Below are 12,035 nucleotides of genomic sequence, written 5' to 3' on the forward strand. Positions count from 1 at the left end.
GAAGCCTCTCTCCTCTCTGAGGTTCCCGGTACCGTGCAGGTGACGGGTGGATGCCCTCATGTCCCCGTGTCCCACGACCGCCTGGGGACGGGCCCGGCAGGTGCGCTGCACGTGCTGTGCTTTCAAGCTGGTCACAGCCCCTTGAGGATGGAGCTGCCCCCCCGGGGGCTCTCTTCTCCTCCCCAGCTACCCACAGCCCGGTGACCCCAGAAGGATGCGGGCCTCTGGGGGCAGCAAGCAGGCCGGGGTGGGTGGGGGGGTGGGAGCCAGAACAGTGGGCGTGGGGAACACTTCCTGCTGCTTTCGGTTTGGGTTCCTGGGGTTTGAAATTGAAACTAAAAGCCAAGGTTCAGCCTCAGCTGGAGCAGCGCCCCCCCCCCCCTTCTGGAGTTTGCATTTCTCCCCTTCTGGTGCCAGGCCCTCAGAGCCCAGAGGCAAGGCTTTCTGGAAGTTGTTGGAACCCCTGCAGAACACTCTGGATAATAAAATGGGCTGGAGCAGGGCACTGGGAGCCGGGCCTCCCCATCACGTGGCCATAGCATCCTGGTTGACCTTGGCGGGACGGCCAAAGGCAAACCTCGGAGGGGGAGCGAAACAGGGCTGGGAAGGGGACACAACCCAGATGGACACACTTACAGGAGAACAAGGCCCTTGGATGCAATGGCTTTTGAGAGCAGCATGACAGCATGGCACTGGGGCTCAAAGACATTCCTTTCCTGCATTCCCACCCACCTCGCCCCCAGACTGTGGCCTGATTAGGTAGAAACCCAGGGCCTGCCCAGGTGGTATTGCTGGGCGGGAGAAGGCTGCTTCGGTCCAAGAGAGGAAATCCACATCCTCGATCTGATCACTTAGTGACCTGGCCCCAGACCAGACACTGCCCTGGACACCAACCACTTCCCCAGTCACTGGAAGAGCAGAGGAGAGGCACACAGATGTCACCAGGGCCCCAAATAGCACCTCTGAATTAGAAGATCCAGTTAAGAGCCTGCAGGTAGCCAATCAGCCAGGCCTGGGTGGAGTTCCAGCCATCAGCTGTGTGACCTTGGTCAAGTCATTTAACCTCTCTGAGCCTCAATTTTCTCCCATATAACATGGAGAAGAGTTTTGGGATCAGTAAGTAGAAGAACATTTAGGAAGTGCTTGGCACAGAGTAGGAGCTCAAAAACTTGTTAATATTTGCCCAACCCAAGAGCAATTGTCCTTAATCTTTTGGGGATTACAGGACCCCTTAGGAATCTGAGAAGCCTGGACTTTCTCCCGAGAAAACTGTAGGTCTACACGTACAACACGCTTTCTGGGGCTCTGAGCTGCGCGGCTGATGCCCTTGGAGGTGGACCAAGCGTTTGTCAGTGGTGTTATCCGCCTGGCACAGGGTCGTTTCCAGACCCTGGGGCCTGGGCTTGCTGTGCAGGCTGCACGCCGCACTGTGTGGCTCAGGGCAGCCTCCCGGAGTCCTGGGCTGGCTCCAAAGGAAACACTGAGCTTGCAGGCCCTGGTGTGGCAACTCCAGCTGCAGCCAGACTTTGCAGGGAGCTCCGCGCGCGCCCTCACCACCCAGCCCCGCGGGCCCCTTTCCTTCCCAGGCCAGTCGGAAGCCCGGAGCTTGAGCAGATGCTGTCACGGGTCTCCTTTGAAATCCTCATATGGCCTGACTCCCTGGGGTACCAAACCCCGCCTCCCACCGCCTTCTCCCGACTTTCTTTCGTGCAGGGAGTGACCCAGGGCACGGAACTCATCCCTCACTTCTCTCCTCCCACCCCAGCTGATTAACATATATACAACCCTGCAGCCCTGTGTCCTGGAGCCTGGCTGAAATTACTTGGGAAAAAAACCCCACCACACATTCTTTTAAGGCATTTTCTCCAAGCGTGGCCTGTCTTCACCCCTTCTTGTCCACCACCCACCCACCCCCAGTTATATGCGAGTTGCGGGTTTGGTTATCCTGCACAAGCCTGAGAATTCTAAAGTTAAATAAATAAATATAAATAAATCAGCAGGCCTTTTACTCCGGGACTCCTTTCCAGTCACGTCTGTCCCCTTGGCTCTAAGTACTTACAAGAAAGCATGGTTTCTAAGTGGAAACACGATTGCCCGGGCCTGGGGAAAATTTACTGTTTGACTTAGAGCTCTAACAAGATGGAAGCAGACCTTCCAGCTCCTGCATCTCCTCGTGTGGCCGTTTATCTGGCCCTAAACAATCACAGCTGGGCCTCTGGAATCATGGCTTCTCCAGACCCAGCACATCCAGCTTGTTTCTGGGGGCCGTTCCGGAGAAAGCATCATCGCTTACTGGCTCTTGGAGGAATTTTTTTTTTATAAATTTATTTATTTTATTATTTTTGGCTGCGTTGGGTCTTCATTGCTACTCCACGTTGCGCTGCATGGGCTTCTCACTGCAGTGCCTTCTCTTGTTGCAGAGCATGGGCTCTAGGCACACGGGCTTCAGTAGCTGTGGCACATGGGCTCAGTAGTTGTGGAGCCCAGGCTTAGATGCTCTGCGGCATGTGGGATCTCGCCGGACCATGGCTCGAACCCGTGTCCCCTGCATTGGCAGGCGGATTCTTAACCACAGGGAAGCCCTGGAGGAATTTTTTACTTCTTTAAGGCATCATACTCCCAGGCAAACTCAGACCCTGTGCTGTAGGGATGGATCATCACAGGAGGAGAGAACCCGGCCCCCTCCTAGGACCCCCCACCCCCAACTCATACCTCCCAGGGCTCTGTGGTGCTGATGCAATTTCTAAGAATTGAAATGCTAGGAACTGCTACAGGACACACACTATTGTTTTAGGATGAGGTATTTGTTAAGAGTTCTTTTATTAATAATTCATATCTTCAAGAAAACCTACCAGAGGGTCATCAACTCATGTCCATGGTATCTGAAACCATAAAGCAATTCAAAACTATGTCTGTTAAGAATTGCTCGAGGCTGCAAGTAACTGAGAACCAAAATAACAACCATTTAATACAAGATAAAAATTTATTTCAGTCTCATGTAAAAGAAACCCCAGCGCCAGTCCCGGGCTGCAAAGTGTCATCAGTGACTCTGGCTTTCTGTTCCACCATCCTCCGTGCAGGGTTTCCCTCTTCAAGGGCACCTCAAGATCCAAAATGACTGCAGCAGATCCAGCCATCACGTCTGTATTTTAGGCAGGAAACGGGAGGAAGGGCTGTTTGCTTTGTCTCTACCCTGGACCTTGCCTTCCATTTCTTTGATCACTCTTGCTGCCAGGGAGGCTGGGGACTATGGTCTTTTAGCTGTGCACGTGGTTTCCCAGGAGAAAACCAGGATTCGGTTGGTGAGAAAGGCAGTGTAGACGTGGATTACCAACGAGCAGTTGCTCCCACAACTCCCATGAACACACAGACCTAGGTCTGAACCCCAGCCTGCCACCTACCGGCTGCTGAAGGAATACTCGCCATGGTGCCAGGCTGGAGCTGGCCCGGTTTGGCTGTGCCTGTTGGGTCTGTACTCAGGAAGTTTGCATTGAGAGGGTCAAGAAGAAGAATGGTTCTGGAGCCCATAAAGCCTTTGCTGTCTGCTGTGGAGGGAGTGTGGCTCCTGGGCTGTGGGCAGTAAGCCCACCGGAGGGCCTTGGACCACGTGCTGCTTCCTGAACTGAAAGATGGAGCGAGGCTGCATCACGTAGGATGCTACCTGCACAGAGAGCCGGAGCACACGTGCGGGGGAGCTGGGTCAGGAGGGCCTAGCCTGTGGCTGCAGCCAGGGGATGCAGGGGTGTAGGCAGTGAGACCTTCCCGGCAGCCTGTGAAAGGTGGGGGGGCCCTTCCCAGGGTGACGATACAATTTATCGTCCCAATCAGGAAGCATCTTAGAGCGGGTGCTGTAAATCAGCTGTAAGTCAGGCCTGTCCTGGAAAAACTGGGACGCACGGTCACCCTACCTTCACCCTGCGTATGACACGGGGCCTGAACTGAGCTCGCTGGGAGGGGTTTGTAGGTGAGGAGCGGTGCAAGAGCTGAGAGCCTCTGCAAACTATTAAACAATTGGTTGAAAACAAGGAATTGGAGAAATTTTAATGCACGAGAAACAACAGCAGGGCACCCCTCCCCCTCTGCCTGGGAATGCGCATATCCTGTGTCCCGAGGGCTGGGGGATGCCTGGCTTTCAGGTCCCCTCCCTACGGGCAGCACACCTATTCCACACGTGACATTCAACTGCTGTTCCGGCTTCCAGGGGCCGCTGGCCTCCGACCTGGCTCTGTGTCCTTCGTGGGGTCCTGTCTCCCGACTCACGCCTGCAGGGCTGGCCGACTCAGCAGGTCAGCCCTCGGTGGAGGGGACCGCTCCCTGCTCCCTCCCGACCAGCATCTGCCCCCGGGGGGCTCCCTGGAAGGTCTCCCTTCTCCCTCAACGGGAGGACTGAGCCCCCAGGCCGTCTAGGCAGCAGGACGCCCCTCGCCCCTCGGCGTGGCCCCGCTGGATTCGGACCCCCCTCCCGAGTCCCGTTGGGACTCAGCGGTGCCCCCGCCTCACAGCTGGTCCTCGTCCACCCAGACGGTCTTGCGCTGCTCGTCCCCGATCTTGTCTTTGATGACGCGGAGCAGCTCCTCCACGCTGCCCCACATGTCCGCCTCCACGCTGGCGTAGAGGCACGGCAGGGCCTCCAGCTCCTTCTCCTTCAGCCGGCACAGGCGCAGGAACTCCTCCTCCGTCTCCGGCCGGGACAGCATCTTCCTGCGGGCGAGGAAGGGCGAGGGAGACGCACAGGGGCGTGGCTTGGCTGGGCGGACCCGTGCTGTGGGACCACCCCGTGCTGCCCCCGCCTCACCCGGGCACCCTACCGACGCTGCCTTCCCCGCTTTGTTTCTCCATAACCTCTACCACTTAGCACCTTACGCACTGTGCCCTTTTATTCTGTTTCTTAGGGAATCCTAAAAGGTGGGGACTTTGAAGTCTTTTTAATTGTGGTAAAGTACACGTAAAATAAAATTTCCCATCCTGACCACTTGTAAGTGTACATCTCAGCAGTGGTAAGTCATTCGCAGCGAAGTGCGTCCATCTCCTTAACTTTCTCGTCTTGCAAAACTGAAACTCGACCCATTAAACGATCACTTCCCCCTGCCTCTCAACCCCTGGCACCCACCCCTCTACTGTCTGTCTCTGTGCATCTGACACCCCCCCCCCCAGGGACCTCGTAGAAGTGGAAGTGCACAGTGTCTGTCCTTCTGTGTCTGGCTTGTTTCACTGAGCATCATGTCCTCAAGGTCCAGCCATGTTTCACCATGTGTCAGTCTCCTTCCTTTTTAAGGCAGAATCATGTTCTCTTGTAGGGATGGACCACGTTTTGTTTATCCATTTATCTGTCAGTGGACACTTGGGTTGCTTCTGCCTTTCGGCTACCGGGAATGATGCCGCTGTGAACATGGCTGCGCAAATACCTCTTGAAGACCCTGCTTTGAATTCTTTTGGGTAGAGACTGAGAAGTGTGACTTCCGGATCACGTGGTAGTTCTACTTTAATTTTTGAGGAAACTCCTTACAGTTTTCGCAGCAGCTGCACCCTTTTATGTTCCCAACCAGCAGTGCGCAAGGGCTCCAATTTCTCCCCATCTGGGCCAACAGGTGTGAGTTTCTGCGTTTTGGACAGCAGCCGTCCTAACGTGTGGGAGGTGGTGAGGTGGGGACTCTGCGCTCCTTTGCTCACTCATGGGGTCCTGGGCCTGGCCCTCAATAGGCACGCTCGGTAAATATTTGTGGAGAGAATGGAGTGGCCTGACCTCTCTCAGTGTCAGCTGCAGTTGTGTTGCAAGGAAGGGTGGGGAGCAGAGATGGTGTCACGTGACAGGCGGGCCACGCCCCGCCCCCACCTCAGCATCACCCTGCTTTCCTCTTCCTAGCAAACCTTACTGCTAACCCTTCAACAATCACACAGGCCCGACCTTGAACACGGACCCAGAATCGGACCTTTCCTCATCGCCCGCCAGACAGGATGTGGTCCCAGCATCACTACGCCTCGTGTGGGCTGTCACGACGCCTGCATCTCGACGCAGCAGCCAGCGGGGCCTTTACATCCCTTATTAGATTAAGTCACTCCTCAAGATCGTCAGTAGCTCCCGTCTCACTCAGGAGACGTCACATCCTTCCGTGGCCAACACGGCCCGGTGTGGTCTGGACCCCCTTCGGCCCCAGTCACCTCTCACCGCTCTGCCCAGCATACTGGCCTCCTCTGGGCCATCCCCGCCTGGGGGTCTGGGCGCCAGCTGTGCCCTCTGCGCCTGCCCGGCCTGGCCTCGCCGTGGTGGGTCCTGCTCCAATGCTGGCTTCCCGGACCACCTGGGTCCCAGGGCGCCCCCATCCCTCCCGGCACCCATCCTCCTGGACGCGTTTTGCGCGCGCATGCGCGTGTGTGCACGTGTGTTACTGTTTCCATTGCTGGAGAGGTCAGGGCCATGTCCCCCTGGACCGGGGACTGACCTTCGATAAGGGTTCACTAAAGGGATGCTCGGGGGAGGGGGTGGGCCCAACACAGCCAGCTGTTCTTGGCGGGAGCCGCAGAGGCTTGGTGAGGTCGGGGAGCGCAGGGGTGCTTTAGGGCCCCTGCGGGGGGGTCCCGGAGCCCTACCTGAACTTCTTGATGTTCTTCTCCGACACCCGGATGAAGAGCACGATGGGGTAGATGCGGGACTTGATCAGGTCCCTGGCGCAGCTGATCCCGGCCTCCAGCAGACAGTGCTTGTTCTGCAGACACAGTGGCCGGCGGTCGGCGGGGGCCCATTGCCTCCTCGGCCTGTGTGGGTGCCTGGGGCGGGTCCACCGGGCAGGGTGGGCTCCACGGGACAGAGCCGGGGGCGAGACAGCCCCGCGTGCCCCCCGCTGAACCAGAGAACGAGCCAGGCAGAACCCAACCTCTGAGAAACAAGGCCCCCCGTCCGGACACCTGGCTCTCCCTGCACAGGGATGGGTGCTGGCAGAGCCCCGGCACCCAGCCCGGGGTGAATCAGGCAGTGTGCGTGAGTCTTAATAAAAACCCAAGTCAGTGTGGTGAACACCTGCTCCTCTATTCTGCCTGCGAGGCGCTCTGGGTACTAGGACGGGGTGGGTGGAAAACACAGGGAAGGTGAGGCGGCCGGATGGTCCGGGGAGGACGTAAGGGCTCTCAAGCACGACTCCCCGGGGCCTGAGAACGCGTCGTTTCTGAAGAAGAATGATCCCTGTTTTGCCACTTAAACCTCTGCACTGAACTTGAATATAGAAAAGCGCACGTGCTCCTAAGCCTGCAGCTCAGTGGGTTTTCACAAAGTGAACGTGCCGGTGGAACCAGCACCCAGGTCCAGTGGCAGAGATGGCCAGCCCAGGCCCCTGCGCCGCCGGTCACTGCTCCTCTGTCTCGCCAGCAGAGCCACTGCTGGATTTCTAACAGCACGGATTCCTGGATGGGAAGCCCTTCGCAGCCGGAATGTTCTCAGCTCCAGCCCTGCCCACTCACTGTCCATCGGCTCCAGCTGTCACGACTCCCTAAGCTTTAACACCCAACAAACGCTTCACGGCGGGCCGACAGCTCTGCCCGTGCTTCGATCCGTGTGACGATGCGGGAGGGGGCGGGAGTGACCATCGGCTGGGCGGCAGGTTCGGAATCTCTGGCTGGACTCCTGCTCTTGCCGTCCCCCAGGTCACCGTCCCAGACTCCGGGGCCGTGACCATCCTCGTGGGCCGAGAGCCCCACCTTCATCCAGCCCTGGAGCGAGGAAGAACTCCACGCTCAGGGCCGGCCAGGGTCTCAAAGCCTGGCTCCAGCAGACTCCAAACTGCGCGCAGATGCCTTTTCTGCGTCACCGCCAAGAAGCCTTCTGATGGTCCACTTCCCCCACCTGGCGAACACGGTGCCTGTCGCCCTCCTGCTCGCTATCTCTGGTCCCTGTCATCACCGCCAGGCGCACACACATCCCTGAACGACGCGGACCAGAGGACCACCACCAGGAAGCCATCAGAAACAGAGGAGGTTCCTCCAACCCCGCAGGACAGGGCTTGGAGACGTGAGCACGTGGTCGAGGGAGAGAGGAAGGAGGTTCACCCGCGGCGAGGCGAGAGCATCGCCCTCCCCATGGCGCTGGTGGCTCACAAGCCCCGTCCGCCTCCAGCTGGCCTCACCTTGGCCGCCACAGCCTCGATGTGGGCGGGAACGACACATTCAAAGGAGTTGGGGTTCTTCTCTCGGGAGTAGATGATGGTCTCTGTCTTCTGCTTTCTGAGGAACTCGTCTCTCGTGACAACATCTGCGGGGAGAGGGGCCAGTCCTGAGGACGGCACAGGCGGTCTCGGGCCGACTGTCCCGTCCAGGCCCCGCCCTGCTTCCTGGGCTCGACAGCGCTGCGTGTCTGATCCCTTTCTGGCCACGTGGAAGTGAATCTCGTCTCCTCCACTAGACCCCGTGGCTTCTCAACTGCGGGCAAGGTCAGGGTCCCACTTTACAGTCCCCACGGCAGCCAGCCATCCGCACCCTTCCGTCGGCCCCTGAGGCCCTGATGCAGGCGGCGGGGGAGGGGAAAGGAGGGCGGCCTGCAGCGGGGGGCTCACCCGGCTTGCACATGGTGAACTCCATCGCGCCCCCCGAGTTGAGCAGCTTCTGCACCAGCGCCTTGGCCAGCATGGTGGGCGTGAAGAGGACGGGCCGGCGGCGCTCGCAGTAGAAGGCGCGCACCAGGCTGTAGGGGATCAGGCTGAGGTTCTTGCCCAGCTCGCTCTCGGGGTCCAGCTCTGGGAGGGGACAGGGAAGGGCTGGTACCGCCTGGGGCAGGGGCAGCCCAGGTGCCCTCTCGGCTCCATGGAGCCTTGAAAACCATTTGGGAGTGGGGATGGGACACCGGGAGCTAGTTCTCAAGGCCCACAGCACAAATGGACGCCAGCCGGCGGCCCGGACGCCCTTCCGTCGTCCAGGCGAGTTTACGGAGTGACCCGTGGGCCGGGCTCTGTTCTGGCAGCTGGGCCAACAGTGCCGGGCCAGGGAGACAGCCCTGCTCACAGGCCAGGAGGCGCCGGCAAGAAGCGCTAACACACTCCAGGTGCTAAGCTGTCCAGGGAGGGCCCGGGCTGAGGCTGGAGTGGAGAGGCGCCCCTGGCCCTCGTCACCATCAGCGCCGGGGCCAGCGTGGCCCTGGGAGGGCTTGCTCGCCGCCGGCAGGGCCTTCCACAGGGGACCGCGCACCGGGAGGCCCCTTGCTGGCTTCACGATAAGTGGCGGTAGGTGCCCAGCGGGGAGAGAATCAATCGGTAAACGCTTCCCAGCAAACAGCTCCAAATAACACGGGCGTCTGGGCTCAAACCAAGTACGGCGGGCGTCGGTCGGGGGAACTTGGCAGGATGCGCCCGGCGGCCGTCGGTCCTCCCGGCCAGGGCCGGGCAGCTCCTCCCCAGGCGCTACCCTTGCTTCGGGGGGCGCAGACGTCCCAGCCCCACTCTCGGGGCCCCCGCGGCCCGCCCAGACCCGAGGCCGCCGCGCGTGCGTGGGGCAGGGGGGAGGGGCTGGGTGGTCGGCACCACACCTTCCTGCTTCTCCGTCAGGAGCTTCGTGGCGTCCAGCGAGGACCGGGCCAGGCTCCCCCGCGGGCTCCCCGCGACGATGCGCACGCGCTCGTGGCTGTTCATCCTTTTGTACTTGTTCTCCGACCTGCTGACGAACTGCGGACAGAGGGGAGGGGGTGGAGGAAGGCGTAACCCGGGCTCGGGAGACCTCCGTTCAGATCCGGGCTCCGCCCCGGGCGCCTGGGTCAGTCACGCCCCCCCTCAACACAGGCGACACCTAGCAGGTGGCGCAAGTTCCTTAGCTGTCTGGGCGCCGTCAGCAGACAAGGAAGCGAACAAATGCTCACACTCTCTTCCCCGGCTGGGCGTAAGCTGCCAGAGGGCTGGTCCCAAGCAGGCCCTCAACGGAGCCCCCCTGCAATCCCACCCACATCTAGGGGATCCACGGGCACTGTGAGGCCTGGAGCGCTCTGGCTGTGGAAGACCCCTGGCCGCCCCCAAAACGGCCCACCCGGCGGGGGGTGCAGGTGACTTCACCCCCGGCCTCGGCAACCCCGAGTCTTCCGGGGGAGTGCCTGCGCCCTTCTACCATTCAGAGTTGAGACCTGGAGGGCGGAAGGGGTTGCCCAGCGGTGGACACCATACTCCCTGGGCTACTTTGAGACTCTCCACGCCCTCCCTCTGCAGGGAGGAAAGTCCAGGGAGCTGGGATGTCAGCCCTGCTCTGTTGTTAACCGGCCTTCGAGTAAGTCACCCAAAAACTCAGGGTTTTGGACGCATGCGTGACGTGTGGGCACAAAAAAGTGTGGTCTCACGTGGTCCTGCTGTCAGGGGTGCCTCGGACTTCACCAGGGTTCCCTTCCGCCTCCGTAAGTGTCTTTCTGCTGCCTGTTTGCCTCTACCTGGGTTTCAGGGCCACACTGTGAACCATTTCTCTGGGTTTCCCATGTTCCAACGTTAGGATGGAGCAGTGGAGTGACACACTAGCTCTGCTGGGGCCTAATTAGCACAGAGCCAACACGGGAACATCCTTGCGGGGCGACATCTTAATAGTACTCTCAGCTTTTGTGAACTGGTGATAGAGAAAAAGGCCGCATGGAACACTTCTGCGTTTATGTGAAATCACTTCTGAACACATCACCCACGAGGCTGTTCAGTGTTCCTCGTATAACGATCCGTGCCAAAGAGAAAAAGAAAAAAAACCTCTTAGAATCAAGTACAAGGGAAACATTTTTCCTGCTTCCAAAGAGCTAAAACGTTTTGGCACCAGGTAAGATATAAAGACTCTGCTGGGTTTCCCTTTCTTCCCTGGCTGCTAGGATGCTCAGAGGTAAATTTAATGCGCAATCTGAGGACCTGGATATCTGGAATGTTTGTTTTCCTCTCCTCACTTTTCCATTAATATTTGAGCAACTAAGATGTTTAAGTCTCTTTTAGCCCTAAGTTTGCTCAAATCTTTTATGAAAGTGAGGTTTGCTTCCAACAGGTGCAGACTGTCTACCGACCTGTCACTGTGAGGATAAAATGGGACAGAAGATGTAAGGTGCCGTGAAAAGCTGCAAGTGGGGGACAAACACAGAGCACTGCTGTTCTGATACAGCCTCCTCTTCTCTGTGGGGAGAGGGCAGGCCTGCGGCAAAACGTGGCTGCAGGTCAGCAGGCGCTCCGAGAGCTTTACCTGAAGGAGCTGGCCGAAAAGGAAACTTGCTCGTGAGAGGCGGGGGCTGACCCGGGGGTCCGCAGCGGGAAGTGGTTCTTCGGGCTGCAGGGTGTTCTGAAATCAGTTTATCAACCGGTCAGACCCGCCGGCATACTGATGCCGCTGGGCACGGGGGACGGCTCCCAGCCCCGCCCTGTGCTCACGGGGATCCCGTCGTGGATCAGAGCACTCCTGACAGGGGAGCAAGCTCAGGGGGTGAGAGGGGCCTCGGGACTTGTTCCAACAACGACCGGAGCCGGCCGAGGGGAGCGTGCACCGCAGCTGGGGAGGGTGCAGAGGTGGGGCTCCTTCTGGAGGGGGCGGCCCTAAGGAGCCCGGTTCCCTGCAATCCACCATCCCACGGATATGGATGGCTCCCACTTGGGATCCCCTCCAAAAGGGGCTCGGGAGGTGGTGTGAAGCCGGCGGGGTGCTGGGTGACCTACCCGGAGGGCCCTCAGGGTGTGGTGCGCCGTGTCCACCTCCTCCCGGCTGCCCCGGTGCATCAGGCGCTGCAGCTTGACCAGGAGGAGCTGCTGGGCTCTGGGGAGGTGAGAGGGGAGGGCGGAGCCTCAGGGGTTGGAGAGACCCCAGGGCCGAGCCTGGGGAAGCTGGCGGGGGGCCCGGCCCGGGCAGGGGGCTCTACGCAGGGTGTGCGCTCTGAGCCCCAGGGGTACACCAGGGAGGGACTGGGCACTGAGCATCTGGGCTTGAATCCTGCCTCTGGCACTGACTCATCTTGGTACTGGGGCAAAGTCGCTTAACTTCTCTGAGCCTCGGTTTCCTCATCTGTAAATTGGGTCTACTGAGGCTGGCCTTGCAGGGCTGGCCTGGGCAGCAGAGTCAGAGTC

At 59.4% G+C, this 12,035-nt stretch overlaps 1 protein-coding gene across 8 annotated transcripts in view; it reads right to left on the reverse strand.

Moving 5' to 3' along the window:
- Positions 1–2,811: 2,811 nt before the first annotated feature.
- CARD11 (caspase recruitment domain family member 11) overlaps positions 2,812–12,035 on the reverse strand; it is a 107,615-nt gene continuing 98,391 nt past the window's right edge. For 3 of the 8 annotated variants that reach the window (XM_027125639.1, XM_027125638.1, XM_027125641.1), the window contains 8 exons: positions 11,631–11,727; positions 11,164–11,259; positions 9,506–9,641; positions 8,541–8,720; positions 8,115–8,239; positions 6,589–6,704; positions 4,501–4,701; positions 3,211–4,270 (listed from right to left, as the gene is read on the reverse strand). In XM_027125639.1, the coding sequence (XP_026981440.1) occupies positions 3,856–4,270; positions 4,501–4,701; positions 6,589–6,704; positions 8,115–8,239; positions 8,541–8,720; positions 9,506–9,641; positions 11,164–11,259; positions 11,631–11,727 (1,366 nt within the window). In that variant the 3' untranslated portion in view covers positions 3,211–3,855. Of the gene's footprint in view, positions 4,702–6,588; positions 6,705–8,114; positions 8,240–8,540; positions 8,721–9,505; positions 9,642–11,163; positions 11,260–11,630; positions 11,728–12,035 lie in introns of all 8 variants that reach the window. The other 5 variants (XM_027125640.1, XR_003436936.1, XR_003436937.1 and 2 more) reach the window with 5 other exon arrangements.

The sequence above is a fragment of the Aethalodelphis obliquidens genome, unplaced genomic scaffold (genome assembly GCF_003676395.1).
Source record: "Aethalodelphis obliquidens isolate GAN/ISIS:26980383/991018 unplaced genomic scaffold, ASM367639v1 scaffold30, whole genome shotgun sequence".
In the NCBI taxonomy this organism is placed as follows: domain Eukaryota; kingdom Metazoa; phylum Chordata; class Mammalia; order Artiodactyla; family Delphinidae; genus Aethalodelphis; species Aethalodelphis obliquidens.